This window comes from Ceratotherium simum, chromosome 2 (genome assembly GCF_057802395.1).
Source record: "Ceratotherium simum simum isolate JZ-2026a chromosome 2, ASM5780239v1, whole genome shotgun sequence".
NCBI classification, from domain to species: Eukaryota; Metazoa; Chordata; class Mammalia; order Perissodactyla; family Rhinocerotidae; genus Ceratotherium; species Ceratotherium simum.
The window spans coordinates 15,388,789-15,406,263 of record NC_141901.1 but is presented as its reverse complement, the minus strand read 5'-3'; the positions used below and the strand labels follow the sequence as shown (position 1 = coordinate 15,406,263).

General features: G+C 34.3%; 1 protein-coding gene across 5 annotated transcripts in view; it reads right to left on the bottom strand.

The window, feature by feature from the left end:
• CEP350 (centrosomal protein 350) overlaps positions 1-17,475 on the bottom strand; it is a 161,656-nt gene that overhangs the window by 122,294 nt on the left and 21,887 nt on the right. For 2 of the 5 annotated variants that reach the window (XM_087438615.1, XM_087438599.1), the window contains exons 3-8: positions 16,765-16,811; positions 14,678-14,792; positions 13,682-13,841; positions 9,661-10,283; positions 5,010-5,123; positions 1,586-1,702 (exon numbers count right to left, since the gene is read on the bottom strand). In XM_087438615.1, the coding sequence (XP_087294741.1) occupies positions 1,586-1,702; positions 5,010-5,123; positions 9,661-10,283; positions 13,682-13,841; positions 14,678-14,792; positions 16,765-16,811 (1,176 nt within the window). The remainder of the gene's footprint in view (positions 1-1,585; positions 1,703-5,009; positions 5,124-9,660; positions 10,284-13,681; positions 13,842-14,677; positions 14,793-16,764; positions 16,812-17,475) is intronic. The other 3 variants (XM_014783379.2, XM_087438610.1, XM_087438607.1) reach the window with 3 other exon arrangements.

Genomic DNA, 17,475 nt, shown 5'->3' with positions numbered 1-17,475 from the left:
CTGGCTTTCTGGAATAGTCTCACGCAGTCATTGGTAGAAAAAGAGGATTTTCACTATCGATAAACCATAATACAGCTTTAGCACATTTAATGACTCTGTCTCGGTCATTGTCACAGTGCATACATGGGAATCAGTCTACCACAAAACTGGTTAAATACAATCCAAGATCAGTGTTTATAAGTTATTGTGGTCCCAGTGCTTCATTTCAAACCATGCCCCTGAGAACAGTATTATTTAATATCACATGAAAAATAATACTTTGTCTATTTTTTAAATGTAAGAATTAGTTTAGTTTACATTCAGATAATTCATGTTTCTATAAAATTTTACTTTTTATTTGTATACAGCCAGGGTCATTCTATTATGACATCTAGAGTTAACAATGGATGCCACAAAATATGTTATTTGCCACTCTATTGATTTTAGTCTATGACCAGAAAAACAAGTGCCTCCTCAAAAACCAACGTCCCATCACCCCTGCTCCATGTTCCCATAAGACCTTGTACATCCCCTACCATACATTCATCACACTTTATTGTAACTACGTATCTACTGTTTTCCTGACAAGATTATAAATTCCAGGAGTGCAGGGGCTATGTACACGCTGATTACCACTGTATGGCCTAAGCTTAGCATAGCACAGTGCCTCACATATAGCAAATGCTCAAAAATATTTGCATAATGAACGTATATATGAATGATTGATTCAGAATGTCTCCAAACTGAAAGTGAAAAGTTCCCAACTTTCTCCACTCTCTCGGTCCAAATTATTCACTGACATGAATATGACATACCAAATAGCCGTTTACAGTATAGCCAGAAATAATAATAATTATTATTAACAGAATCATACCTAACATTTGAGTGCTTACCATGAGCCAGGTACAACTCTATTGAGTGCTTTTAGGTATTAACTATTTTAGTTCTTACAACAACCCTGTGAGAGAAGTAATCACTGCTTTCCTATATATAGGGAAAAAATTAACTCATTTACCAAAGGAACAAAGCTAAAGATGGCAGAGCTAGGTTATAAACCCAGGCAATCTGGATTGAACCTTAAGTATTAATCACTATGGAATTAGGGAATTCTCTTTTTCCCAGTCTTGATCTATTCGGCCAGCCTGACCACTAGTGGAATGCACTGCCATACTTCTCCTATGCAACATTTATTCTCTTATAAGAATAAGTGAAGGGACTTAGTAACAGTCATAAGCAATTCCTTTGTATATAAAAATTCACTACATAAAAATCATTACCTTTAATCTGGTTAATTTCTATTAAAAATAATGATGGAAAAAAATTTGAGGAGGGTGATAAATGTGTTCAGTATCATGGTGAACATATGGTTTCATGGGTATATACGTATATGAAAACTTAAACTATACATTCTAAATATGTACAGCTTATTCTATGTCAGTTATACCTCAATAAAACACACATACACAAAATAATGATACATAAAATGTGTTGAATTTTTATATTTGCCAGACAATGAGAACATCTGGTTAACAAATATTTATTCCCATTTAGATGCCACTTCCATAATATGTAACTTTAGGATAGACATGATATTGAGAAAACTAACCTGTTTTGCATTCTGGACTTGATAACTGTGTTGTTACCTTTTGGACTTTTCGTACTGGCTTAACCACTTTCTTCTCTTTACTTTTTTCAGCAGGTTTCTCTTTCATAGAGATATCATCTGAAAAGCAGAAACATTTACAGCAAGTATTATAATGATTCCTACCCACCCACTCATCCTTCTGCGAGTATAAAAAAATCACTATAAAGTATATGATTCAGGCAGGGAGAAAGAAATCTTCACTGAAGCTATTTCTATGACCCATAAGCTACCAATGCCAATTCCTCTTATCGAAAGGTCTAAAGACTGTCACTACTCCACTGTTAGGTTCCAATTCTTTGTTATTTATTTCAGGAAACCCTTGAGTCATTTTCACAAACTAGAAGAAGCTGTAACAGTAATGCTTTCCAAGCTAGGATCATATCATTTATAGAATCTCAGGGGTGAGCACTTTCACAGATTCCTATTTCATTTAAAAAGTCCTAAGTAACTGAGATATTCATGAACTTCTACAATAAAACTTATAAAATACTTAATATAATATTCCTAAATTGGGCTTTTTTATGGTTATGTGAGTGAAATATGTCAAGGCATGTCACATATAAATTACTATTCAGTAATTTTAAAAATTTCAATCTAGGGAATATACTGACTATATAGATAAATTTGAAAATTAGGGGATGGCCCGCGGGCGCAAGCAGTTAAGTGCGTGCGCTCCACTGCAGCGGCCCAGGGTTCGCCAGTTTTGATCCCGGGCGTGTACCGACGCACCGCTTGTCAAGCCACGCTGTGGCGGCGTCCCATATAAAGTGGAGGAAGATAGGCATGGATGTTAGCCCAGGGCCAGTCTTCCTCAGCAAAAAGAGGAGGATTGGCAGATGTTAGCTGAGCGCGCTCTTCCTCAAAAAAAAAAAAAAGAAAGAAAGAAAATTAACCTCAATTACAGATCTGAATAAATGTAATTTAAAGTACATATAGAGCTCTGCATTCTGGGCAAAGTCAAAGTAAGTATAAGTGAAAGGCCCTAAGGCAGGAGCATATCTACTGTCTAAGAGCAAGGAGGCCACAGTAAGTGAACAAAGAGAGGAGTAGTAAGAACTATGGTCAGAGACATAATTGACGGCCAGAAGAACTTCAGGTTTTACTAAAGAAGGAGATGAGAAGTTTTTGGAAGATTTTGAGCAACGGAGTGATATGATCTAAATTAAATTTTAACAAGCTTACTTTAGCAGCTGTGATAAAAACAGACTCATTAGAAGAAGGGCAGAAGCAGGGAGACCAGTTAGAAGGCTACTGCAGTAATACAGACAAGAGACTCTGGGTGGCTTGGACCTAGATGATAGTGACAGAAGCGGGGAAGGGGTCAATATTTTAGATATATTTGAGACACTATTAGATATAAGGTATGAGAGAAATGGGGGGAGGGTCAGGGATGACTCAAGATTTGGGGCCTGAACAATCAGAAGGACAGAATTAACTGAGATGGAGTAAGTGTAAGGGGTGTGTCATGACCCCATTTAGTTAGTTGGCTCACTCCATTTTGGATATATTAAGCTTGAGAAACTTATTATATATCCAAGGGGAGCTGTGGAGTTAGCAGCTAGATATAAGAGTCTGAGCTCAGAGAAGTCTGGGCCAGAGACATAAATTTGGGAATCACCAGCAACAGAGAATATTTAAAGCCCTGAGACTAGATGAGCCTGCCTAGTTTGTATGTAGATAAATAAAAAGAAAAAAAAAAAAGGAAGAAGAAAAAGAGAGAGAGAGGAAAAGAAAAGAGAGAAAGCAAGCTGGATCCAAGCACTGAGACCGAGGCATGAGGGAGTCAATCAGGAAAAAAACAACTTAAAAAGAGGAGACAGACTTAGGAGGAAAACCAAAAACTTATGGGATCCTAGATGTCAAGTGAGGAGTTTCAAGGAATAAGTGATCAGTCATGTCCAATGTTGCTGAGAGATCAAGTAAGATGACAAATGAGAATTAAACATTGGATTTAGCAATGTGGAAGTCTTTGATGATCTTGATAACAGCAGTCCACAGAGAGGTAGGGGCAAAAATCTAATAGAAACAATTCAATAGTAAAAGGGAGGAGAAAAACTGGAGACAATGAGTAAAACGCAACTTTTTGAAGTTTTGCTATAAATAGAAGGAAAGAAACAGGGCAGAAGTTGAAGAGAGTAGGGCCAAAAGAGGGGTTCTTTTATGATGGCTGAGATAACAGCATGTTATCAAACCGTATGTTCATGGGCATGACTTCGCAGAGAAGGAAAACTTGATGACGCAAAAGAAAGAAAAAGAGGGCTGAAGAAACGTCCTTAAATACACAAGACCAAGTGGAATCTAAAACACAAGTAGATGGGTTGGTCTTACCTCTGAGCACAGAGTTCATCCACCACAAGAGAGAAGGCAGAGTATAACAGGTAGACCTCTTTAAGAGTTCTTTTACATACGTCATTCTACTAGTGTTTAATGATACTGCTCTATGAGGTATACTGTTATTATCCCTATTTTACAGATGAGAAAACCAAGGAAGAGAGGTTAACACAGGCAGTATACACGGCTAATAAGTGGCAGAGCCAGAATTTGAACCCTTGTAAGCTGATTCCATAATCTTTGCTGTAAACTATCGCACTATACTTCCTCTCCACATAAGGAAAAAATTTCTGAATATAGCGTTCCAATAATAATAGCAGGAAAACTGAACTGGACATTTAATGCCACAAAATTCATTAGCAGACTCTCTGTGGGAGCTTATTAAAAAAATCTCGGCTTTAGAGTCAGACAGAGGTGGTTTTGAATCTTGGCTTCAATTCTTAACTACTCTATGGAACCTTGGGAAAATTACTCTTTGAGCTTTCATTTCCTCAATTGTAAAAAATACAAAAGACTAAGTACCCTGCATCCTGCCCAAAATCATACTAGGTGTTCAACAAGTAGTAACATTCTGAGTATGACCTTCTTATTTCCCTCTTCTAATCTTCCATAAGTTCCTCCTATTTCCAATTCTCTAACATTATTCCCTTTCTATAATGTTCCTTTTTCTTTCTGCATTTTGCCCTCATGTTAGTATTTTCTTACCTGCTACCTGCCAAATTACTGACCATTTCAAAAATTTCAGAGTTCCAGCAGAAGTAAACTTTAAGTAGATTCTGCTATGTTTCCTTCAAATCAGACAGTTCTGACTCAAAGTCTCTCAATTTAAAAATAGCCTAGTTTCTGTCTCATCAGCCATGTATGTTAATTTTAACCCTGGAGCAGAGCCTAGAAGCTAAGAGAGCCTTATGACTGAAACCACCACTACTTTAGTATACCATGCAGTTAGAAAAGGGAACTATCTTTAGTTTGGTGACAATCTTATGTTTAAATATTATAAATTAGATAGCATGTATGATAAAACATTCAAAATCTAAGAAAGCTCTACTCTCACCTGCAAAGTGAAGTGCTAAGTCTCGATACAGTTCTCTACTCATGTTTTGAAACTCAGCCTCCTGCCATACTTTCCCATCGGGTGTTCGAATCTTGGTCTCGGAAGGACTGAAGCCTAACACATACCAACAATACAGAACATTCTTATCAAAGTTGTTTTATAAGTTTTGTTTTACTCTTTCTTAAGTAAGATATCATTAACATACTATAAAATTCACTCTTTTAAAGTGCACAACTCAGTGGTTTTTAGTATATTCACAAAGCTTTGCAACTATCATCACTATCTAATTCCAGAGCACTTCATCACCCTGAAAAGAAACGCTGTACCCATTAGAAGTCACTCCCCACACCACCCTCTCTATTCCCTGGCAACTACTAATCTACTTTCTATCCTTATGGATTTGCCTATTCTGGTCATTTAATTTATTCATATAAATAGAATCACACAATATGTGGCCTTTTGTGACCGGCTGCTTTCACTTAGCATAATGTTCTCAAAGTTCATCCACTAAATAACATGTATCAAAGCTTTATTACTTTTTATTGTCAAATGACATTCCATTGTATGGATATATCAACATTTGTTTACCCATTCATCAGCTGATGGACATGTGGGTGTTTCTACTTTTTGGCTATTATTAATAATGCTGCTATGAACATTCCTGTACAAGTTTTTGTGTGGACATATGTTTTCAATTCCCTTGGGTATTATAAAAGGAGTGGAATTGCTGGGTCATATGGTAACTATGTTTAACTTTTTGAGTAACTGCCAAACTGTTTTCTAAAGCAGCTGTACCATTTTATATTCTCACCAGCAATGTATAAAGGTTTCAATTCCTCCACATTCTCACCAACACTTGTTATTGTCTGTCTTTTTTATTATAGCCACCCTAGTAGGTGTGAAATGATATCTCATTGTGGCTTTGATATCTGTTTCCTTAATAACTAATGACATTGAGCAGCTTTATAAGCTTTTAAAAGACGAATGCATAATTAGCTACCACATAATGTGTGGACAAATACTATTTGGAAAATGTAAGCTTAAGTGAGATAAAGCAATACATATTTGTTCAAAAACCCTAGAAATGAAGAAGCACTAAATTAAATGATAAAAGAATGTCAATCACAAATTATGGATTTCAGAGATACAAACTATCCTTCTCAAGACTAAGAGAGAGACAATACTACTCATTCTTCTTTTCTTTGAAGACAGGCACTATTTGCTATCATCTGTCTGATTTTGCCAATGACTGAACAAATGGACAAGCTACTGTCTACAGAGGCAAAATGCACCCAAAATGTGGAAAATAGGTCTTTAAAACATACTTGTTCAATTTCTCAACAAACATTACACATGTGCTATTTCTTAGGAATTATCATTCTAATTTCCTACTTCAAACTTATCACTACACTTTAAGAAATACACTGAACTTGAAATGTTATTTTGCAAAATAATAAAATAATGAATTTGTATGATAATCCGGGTAGTATAAAGATTTATATTTTCAGATAGGCTCAATTTATCAAATAATTGGCAGCCAATAAGTATTTGTAAAATTAAAATCAATGTAAAGAATAGGCTGGAGTCAAAAATTGTTAAAAGCACCTTAGAAGTGTTAGATAAAATGTACTGGTAAATTAATTACATGCCTAATAGAAAATATCTATTCAGCTCTCAGGCACAAAAGCATAAGCTTAATTTCACCTGACATTTGTGGCAAGGGGCACAAAATTATGCCTATACCTATATAAGGAAAAAATTTACAAACAGTGCTCAGTCTACTGCAAACTGTAGTTTGTAATAAGAAAGTGTGGCAATTCCATGCAAATCTCTCTCTCTCTCAACTTTTCTCTTCACTATCACCCCCATTCCATCTCTCTACATTCAACCTTATCACTTTTTCTCCTCTCCTCTTTAGGAAACATATAGGAGCCTCTCTTTATATTTGCATCTTTACTTGTAAGTTAACTTTAAGAAGCTTTCAATATCTACATCAGTTTCTCTTTCTGTCCCCTAGTCTTTATTTCCATTCTTTGTCCACATTTTTTTCTTACCAATTGCATTTACTGAAGAGAATAAAAAATTTACTGTGCACTTACTTATGTCCAAGACACTGTACTAGGCTCTGAAATAAAATAACGATGACCAATAAAGGCTCCTAACCTTCATGGGCATTTATACCAGGAAGAAAAAGATACGCAAACAACTAAGTATAAGACAAGGAAGAATCACATAAACACCGTTTGTGTTCACTACTTCAAATCTTAAAGCAGAATCACAGAACACTTCCTATGTCTCCTTTAAAAAAAAAAACACAAAAAAATATAAATGAAAAACCAAGGTTTAGAATGGGTTTAGTATGCTAACAACTGTATAAAAAAAGAAAGAAAACACACACACACACACACACTCTCTCTCTCTCTTATTTGTTTGTGTATGCAAAAATTATCTCTGGAAGGATATACAAATTGTTAACACAAATAACCTACAGAAAGGGGACCAGGTGTTTGGAGCACAAGAGTGATAGAGGTTTTCAAGGTACGCCCTTTTCATCTTTTGAATTATGAACCAAGTGACTGTATTACATATTCAAACAAATGAAATTAAAATGTCACTTTAGAATACAGTATATTAAAGATGCTTTCAATTTACACTGCCAAAAAGTTGGCAGAAAAATAGTTTTTCACTGTTGGGAGAAATAAATTCATTGCTCAGGACACTGGAAATCAGATTCTGTTATGATTTCTCAGATGTATGCTACATTTCATAAACTAAGCCCCCAAAAGTTGTATTTATAAATTATTTTAATATGAAAGATAGCACATTAAAAAATTAGTAAGTGAAAGGAATATGCAAAATCCAGTAACCAACTCAAAGAAAGTTATATTTAAGATTTTCACTCTGGTTCTTTAGGGTTTTGGTTTTTTTTAATTTTTTGGTTTTTGTATTATTAAATAAAATATGGATTCAAACTGATCATCTTCACTTTGCCTTAGTGGAATACCTTTTGGAATTTCAGAACTTTGACTTCTAGAATGAACAAACTTTAAATGTACAATTTGCATTTAACAGGTCTAACAGAAGTACAGCAAAAGTTTTCGACAGTCACTATCTCAGAACCAACAATAACATTTTGACCCCACCATTTGCCATTTGCTCTGCCAACAACATGAATAATTACTACATGGTACACATATGACTAGGGGATATGAAAGAATTTTATTGATAATACATTAGATCAATCCTGGAAAACAGAGCAATTTTTCAGTATTCTAAAGGGAACTGTTCACAATTTTATCATAAATTAGCTAGAATGTGAATTTTCCATCTTTCATGTAATTTGCAATACCAGTAGCAAAACACAATAAGCAACACAAAATAAAAGTGATAATTGCTCAAACTGTAAAAAGGAAAATTTGTTCTGGAGAAAAAAATGACTAAAAACACCTTAGAACTATAAAAAACTATGAAACTGGTCAGAGAAAAATTAGGTAGAAAAATACTAAACAAAATTGACTACAGCAAACCTGTCCTAGTTTGTAATAACTTAACAGAATAAACAAATCTTGACAACATTTTGATCTTCATACATTTATCTAGAAAGACTGAACTTGGAAAACTATCCACAAAAAAGGCTACAATTACGATGGCAGAAGTTTTAATGACAAAAGTCTAACACAGACTAACCTGTCACTGAATCAACTCTTTGTTAAAAACTTTACATGGATGACCCCATGAAAATAATTTCAGGAACATAACAATATAAACTCCTTGAAACCACCATATATAAAAGCTTGAGTTGGCTAAAAACAAAAATTCTTTCTGAAAAGCATTTTCTCAATGGAAATCTATCAATGTTGGTAAAAATCTGATTTAAATATTTACTTTCTTAAACAAGGGGAAAAGAACCCTTCGTGTCAAAACTCGAAGGTTAAAATAACAGGATTGGGCCGGCCCCGTGGCTTAGTGGTTAAGTGCGCGTGCTCCGCTGCTGGCGGCACAGGTTCAGATCCCTGGCGCGCACCGACGCACCACTTCTCCGGCCATGCTGAGGCCGCGTCCCACATACAGCAACTAGAAGGATGTGCAGCTATGACATACAACTATCTACTGGGGCTTTGGGGGGAAAAATAAATAAATAAATAAAATCTTTAAAAAAAATAAAAATAAAAAAATAAAATAAAATAACAGGATCAAAATGTCAGTGTCAAAACAGTCTGTAAGCAAATATTAACTGGAACTGACTGAATTATCTGTTAAATATTAATTTTGAAAGAATTCCTAATAATAATCCAAATATAATAGAATAAGAGAAATATTCTTTCAGTTCTCTGATAATGGTACTAATTCTTATTTTCTCTTTTGTTCAACTTATTAAATGCTCATATAGTGGTTCTCAAACTATAAGAATCTCCTGAGGGACTTGTTAAAAATTCTAATTCTGGACTCTATCCTCAGAAATTCTAATTTAGGTCCAGTGTAGGATCCAGGAACCTGCATTTTTAACCTGCACCTTGAATTAATTCCTTATGCATTTGATTTGGGAATCACACTGTGTTCTAAAGATGATCCTCTCTATTTGAACACACCCTAGGGAGAAAGGGGCACAAGGAGGCAGGAAGAGAGAGAGATACAAAGATTGATTACAAACCTTTATATGTTGGAGCAGGTGGTGCTGTTGCCACTTTTCTGACTTTTGCTGTCACTGAGCTATCAACATTAACAACCATTACTGGATGGTCAATATGACCCAGATTCTGGACCCGGCCATTTGTTTCTTCTGAGTGTTCCCACTGTTTCCTAATCCGCTCCTTGAGTTTTTCCAGTTTGACATCATGTTGTCGTCGCTTTAAGATATCTAATCTTTGGGAATTAGAAGTACTAGCAGAAGATGGAGAAGAGTCAGTTAGCCGTAACACTTTTGGATCAACATCACGGCCCATGTTACTCACAGAAGCCTTCAAATTGTTCTCATTTCCTTTTGCTCTATTGGGCTTTTCTTCCTCAGTTCTCATAGGAGCTGCCATTTTAATCAAACATTCAGAATTTTGCAATGCATCAATTATTGGTCGATCATTTAAAAATCTAACAACTGTATCACTGATGATAGGTGATTGGGAGCTCTCAAAATCACAGCAACGTATATTCTGTTCTTCTCGATTGCATATCATCTGGTTCCCACTCTCAGGCTTTTCTTCATTAACATCCACACAATACGCATGCTTTGACTCTACATGGCTGGGACTTATATTAGAAGGTGCGCCATGGATTTCCCTATTATTGAAAAATAATAAGCTTTGAATAAAGAGTACAAAAACCAGTCAAACTGAAATCAGTCATACAAACTGAACGGAGAACTCAAAGCTAACATTAGAGACCCAAAAAACCTAGAAATTCCAGTAGATTAAAAATAACCATTATTAATATTAAGGCTCAATGGCCCCTGTATCAAGTTAGATGGCAAATAATCTAAATTATAATCTGCATATTATAAAATAAGAAATATGCAAAAGATGTGCAGAGAGATTTCCTTAAGAACCTCAGAAAATAGGATTACAATCTGACTTTTGGATATTCATTTGACACCTATTTCCAAAATGTATATTTTACTCCTTTATGAAATCTTAAGTACTAGGAAAAAAAGTCTTCAAATACTGGCAGCATTTCAATGTATAGCTTCTAAATGACGTACCAAATTAACAAATAGATTGGGAGTAGAAATAAAGTGGAGTACAATAAATATTTTCCTCCAAATAAATGTGCTTATTAGTAAAGTAAACCTCTCTGAACCAAGACCACTTTTTTGGCAGCTTCAAAATATGTAAAGCATGTCTAGAAACTCTGGAGTAAGCAAAGAAGACTGGGCATAGCCAAAGTACATATCACAAGGTTCATATTCTCTATTCATAAAAACACAAGCAAAAGTCTTCCTTCAGAGACTATTTTTTATTTTACAAATCATTCTAATAAGTTATATTTTAGGAAAAGGGGCAGTTTATTAAAAAGGAGGTTAATGGAAATAAATACACCTCAGCAGTGAGAAGAGCACACGAATCAAGAAAAAATACCCAACAAAATTATAAAAGCAGACATAAGAACAATCTGGATCTGCAATGTCTGAAAGAATAGACACTAGCCACATGTGGCTATTGAGCACTTGAAATGTGGCTAGTCCAAACTGAGATGTGCTATAATGCAAATTACATACTGGATTCTAAAGATTTAGAACAACAAAAAAGAATGTAAAACATCTGTGTGTGTGTGTGTGTGTGTGTGTGTGACTACTAAAATAAATTACACATGTGGCTCGTGTTAATGGTTCTATTGTATAGCACTGATTTAGGTGTTTCATATAAAGACATAAAACTCTAAATACCACAGAATTCTTAAAGCCACGACTCTACACAGCATAATATGGTAATCATACCTATTGTGAATACATGAGTGTGTGCAATTTCCTAAGAAGAAAGACTACAGCTTTCATCAGATACTCATTGAGGTCCACGACCCAAAAAACATTAGACCCTGTGCTGAGTGGTTGATTATTGAACAAGATGGGGAATGAGAACTGAATCTGTAGCTTCCACTACAGATCAAGACTAGATGTCATTATTTTCACTGTCTTGACCAGACTGTAAGAACTCACAGTTAAAATGATTTAGGTCTAAAATTAGCACATATAGAGAATAAAATAAAGCATAAAATGGTAGGTTACATATCATGTCTCAATCTTAAAAAGAGAAGGACAACTGACCAAAAAAAGGGTAAAGTAATTTCACCGTCTTTCTTTCGTTTACTCACTCATTAAAGATTTACTGAATACGTGTAAGGGTGTTCACTATACAATTCTTTCAAATTTTCTGTAAATACGAAAATTTTCATAATAAAATATTGGGAAAAATACTTATGGAATATTTAGTAAATGACAGGCATTAAAATAATACTATGAGAATAAGACAGATTTATAGCCTTACATAAACTAATGTAATGGGTAGATATGGAAACAAAATATAATGTAACATGAAAATGCTCTAACAGAGGAAGTTATATAGTATTATGGGAGCACAGAGGAAGATGGAGGATGGGGAAATGGAGTGGGGTAGAACAGATCTGGCAATGTTTTGTACAGAAGGTGATAAAAGATGAGTTTTAAGCGATGAACGGAGTTGGCCAGGTGAAGGGCATTCTATTCACAGCTATCCTATGGGTGTTTTTTCTCTTCTCAAAAGATATATAATTTACACAATTTTAAATATCAAGTATTATTCTTTGCCAGAAGAACATTAGAATATAAATAAAGAGTCAGTAATCTAGTTTCAATTCTGATAAATGATTAGGTTAAAAGGCAAGTTGTTTAATATTTGTGTGGTTAAACATTCTGAACTCTAATCGATTATTTTTCAAATTTTTCCTTTCTCCTTCTTCTAAACTATGGATTTTTACACAGATTAAGTCCCTGGCCATCTCTCTGTATTTTTTCATCATTTTTTTTTTTTGCTGAGGAAGACTCACCATGAGCTCACATCCACTGCCTCTCTTCCTTTTTTTTTGTTTGGTATGCGAGCCGCCACCACAGCATAGCCACTGACAGACGAGTGGTATAGGTCTGCACCTGGGAATTGAACCCAGGCCGCCGAAGCGGAGTGTGCCAAACTTAACCACTAGGCCACTGGGGCTGGCTCATTTTTACATCATTTTTATCACTTCAACACTAGTGACAACTCTCAAATTTATATTCCCAGTCCTGACCTTTCCACACACATTCCTACCCAAATTTTCAAATGCCTACTGAATATTTTCACTTACATATTTCAAAATTGCATCACATTGAACATACTGAAAATTGAACTCATAATCAACCTCCATCTCTCAAATTCTTATCTCAAATTTAAGAGTACAAACATATACCCAGTACTATCAAGCACCATCATGAAACTTCTTGATTTACTGATCGACACTTAAAAATACTAAAAATGCTTATAAATGAAACCCAGAAATATGAGGTCCAGTGTTTATTACTTATTACTATTTACTATACTAAGAGCATTAACACATTTATATCATTAGTAAAATGTCCCACAAATACAAAATTCTATAATTTTATATGTTGAATATCCTAAATTATCAGCTGACAAAAATGCAAAGCATTTTATATTACCCATACTATCAAAATTCATATATCAATCTTGAACATCTGACTGAGTAGGATGCTGAAAGGAGCCAACAGCAACAAAGTAAAACAATAAACCAACTCACATTCTCAAGAACAAAGAAATTTTAGGTAACTGATAAATGCTACCAAAAAAATAATGAGAATAAAACTAAGCTATATGAAGTTCATTATGTAGAACACCCAATCTGAGATATGAAGGGAAAAAAAGCCACATTTCCAGAGACCGAATAATTTGTCTGTAGGAAACATATTTATTACAATGGTGGTGGCCTGGGGCAAGTATTACTACTTCTTCCCCCTAAATATTTAAGCTGTAAAAGGGTAGAAAGTCAGTATCTCATAATATAAAAGATTTTTGCTTTATCTTTTTGGAAAGTGAAAAAGGTAATAATAATAAAGTCAGAGTACTATGAAAAAAACTCAGAAAACAAACTATAATCTTACTGTAAATACTACAGGCTAACTCTACTTGACAACTTTTTTTTTTGTAAACACTAACCTGTAAGAAACCAAAGGTTCACGAAATTCTACACGATTATTTCTCTTTACATTACTCTCCAGGGTGGTAGCTCTGAGAGGACTACGAGATTTCTCTTTTCGTGATTTAGAAGATTTGGAGGTTGGGGCATTAACCCAAGAATCATCCAGGTATCTACCATCTGAAGGAAAAAGAAATTTGCAAGAACATGTGATATAAAATGCAACTGTCTCTGAATTTGGCTAGTCTCTAAGACAATAACTTAAGTATCTATTATTTCTTGCATCTTTAGTTGGGTATATATAAGCAGATGGAAAACATTCAGGTTAAATTATTACAGTAACTCAATGTATAGAAAGAGACTGTAGTCTGAGTAAACAATGAAAAATAAAATTCTACACATAAAATTCCTTTTTATCAAAGGCTCTCACTCACTTAAAAAAAAAGTATCAGATAAAATCCAACAGACTTACAGGTTAAAAAAAAAAATCACAGTTTTGGTAGAAAGTACTAATCCGCAGGTTTTAGCCCACTAATTAAGATACCACAGAATTAAATATACAAAAGAATATATTTTGCATTGTGCCAATTTATGATAGTATCTGTAAGACAGATATTCCATTTATGATTTTAAACTCCAATAAAAAAATATAAATCTTATTAAGTCAACTAAATTTCAAAGTGATATATGTGTGAATTAAAAAAAAAAGACATATATAACCCCAAAGGCTCAAAATCAAATTTTCATCACTAAAACAAATGAAAACTCACTGTCAAAGGTAATGCAGTAGTGCTAAGTCCCTGATCAAAGGATGGTGAAAACACCATCTACAGTTACTGAATATGAGACTGCTCTGCTCAATACCAAAGAAAAAAACCTAAATCCTAATGAAGTATAGTCTCTGACAAAAGAGTAAGCAAACATATGGGACTAAAAGAAGAAATTAAATTGAAACAAAACTAACAAAATATTTATATTTAATATATTTACATCTTTGGAAATAACTTCATACATACCTTTTCTACTTATTTTTCGGGTAGCACTTGCAGAAGATTTCTTGGTATCCATGACAGAATCAAACACAGCTGTACTTGTAGGGGCTACTTCTAATTTGTTTTCAATGTGTCTCAGCTAAAGTTTAAACACCATTACAACAAACAGGTTAATTCTGTAAATAAAACAGCTACCACTGATTTACATAGTTATTTAAAACTATATTGTCCACCAATACCTTTCTCCAAAGTAGAAAAAACTCAGGAATGCTTTATTTTAATGGAAAAAAATAGTTTTTTCATTATTTACTACTTCAGCTACATTAACAACTGGCACAATGCTGCCCAAATTTGGACAAGGAAATCAAAAAGATTCTGAAGAATATCAGCGTTCCCATTTGTCTTGTTGACCTATTTTTTTTAATTGTTGAGTTTTTTTTAAGCAGTAAATTTTCTGACATTATATGCTGCATATCATTGTGCTATATAGCTTGTGCATTTTACATGCAAAAATGAGGAAAGAATGATTCAGCTGGACCAAAATTTAGGACTATTCAAACAGCCACAACTTTTTATAGTTTTATGTCTATAAAATAAGTTTCACAATAAGGACAAAATTAACAAGATAGAAATCAGGTTTCCATGCACTTTACAATGTAACTCAACTTTTGGTAAAACCACCCATGTTCTCAATGATTTTAAAAGCATTTTCCCCTAAATAGTAGAGTTTTATTACAAGCTTATAGGAGAAAATAGAAAAGATATAAAAAAATAAAATTAAAGTCATCAAAATCCCACTATAGAGAGATAAAAACTTCGTGTAAAATTTTGATTTCTCTTCTTTCAGATTTTTGCAGTGCAACGTACCCACAAAATTGGAATAAGCCTTTATATATTAATAGTTCTGTAGCAGGCTTCCCCCCCATTTATATTATGAGCCCCTTATCATCTTGAAAAATTATTTTTAAAAACCCAGTAATTTTGAAAAGCAACCATTAACAATTCAGCTCTAAATTAGTTTAGTTCTAAATTAAACTGGGGGATAAAAACTATTCCTACATTATCTATAATGCTCACACAGAAGAGAGAGAATATATTTTGCTGTATTCATGGGGCCAAAATTTGACCCTGCATTATGACCAAACTTAGGCTATAGTACCTTTTCCAGATTGATTTTCAAACCAGTTCTAAAGATTAGGGGACAGAAAATACCATACTCAGCAAAAGAAATAAGTGATTCAAATTCAGGTAGAATACAAAAGAAAACAAAAGAGGACATATTAGAAGAGTAATTTGCCCAGAGAGCAAAAGAAAAGAAAAAGGAAAAAGTCTCCCTTTGAAGGGACTATGCACTACTTGCCAAGTTTATATTCCTAAACTCCAGACAAGAGTGGACAGAACACTAATGAGAACAGGTTGCCCACAGTCATTCTTCTTCAGTAATGCTGAGAGAAAACAGTCTACTATTGCCACACAAAGAAGAGGTAACTCACAGGACATTTAAGGAGAAGCTGTTCCTTTCATTTCCTCTCTGCTCTAAGCCTTCCACATAGCCCCACCTTCACAAATTCATTCTATGTTTTAAATTTTCATTTCAACATACCAAATGAGCAAATTTATTAAAGGAGAATAAATAGCACAAATTATTTTAATATTTTATATGCCATATTGTTAATATTCCTGATACCTAAAGTAGCATCTTGATTATTCCTTTACTATTTAAAGATTTTATTTATTTTATTTTTTCCCCCCAAAGCCCCAGTAGATAGTTGTATGTCATAGCTGCACATCCTTCTAGTTGCTGTATGTGGGACTCAGCCTCAGGATGGACGGAGAAGTGGTGCCTCGATGCGCACCCGGGATCCGAACCCGGGCCACGAGAATTGCAGCGCGCGCACTTAACCACCAAGCCACAGGGCCGGCCCTCCTTTACTATTTAATAATTGTCATTATTGTTCATTTTGTAATATATGGTATATAACTTCTTACCAAAATGTTTAACTTTATTTTCCTATCAAAAAGGCAATATAGAAAAAATTTTAGTCTATTCAACCATAATAGGAAATCAATTTTAAACCAGAAAGAAATAAATGGAAACTATAACTACTTACAGCAGCCTTGGTCTGAGAAAGTGCATCCCACGATGTGGTTATATCTGCTGGGGAACATTGATATTTACTGAATCAAAACCTTTGAAGTGGACCTCAGAATCTGCATTTTAATAAGTTTCCAAATACACTCAAAAGTTTGAGAACCATTTCATTAGGCAGAACTATTCCTCAGCAAGTACTTTATTATATTGAGCCAAAACACGGTTCTTCTCCATTCTTATAAAGCCGAGCTTCCTGATATATGGTTTAGTATTATATTTAGACACTGATTCCATTAGTCCTTAGGACAGCTGCACTAACACCCACATCTACACCCTCATCAGACATCTCCAACATTAAGCAGTATCTTCAGTTTACCCCAATGAGCTGAACAAATACAAAATTTTGTAATGTACTATATTTCACATTACGATGTGAAAAGATTAAAAACTACTCCAGACTTTGATCTACCAGTAGAAACAAAGGTAAAATCTATTCAGTCTTTAAGATAACAGCCCTTCAAATAGTATAAGACCACGTATTTCCCTTGAGCCATCCTTCTCTCGGATAAATATTTTCATTTCCTCCAAATGCTCCTCATGTGACATGATTTCCAGATTCCTTACAAACCCATTAATCTTCCTCCAGATGTTTTTCAGTTTGTCAATGTCCTTCAAAAAATACCATGCCCTAAATTAAAGTTACTGCCAATGCATCATTAAAAAAAAGACT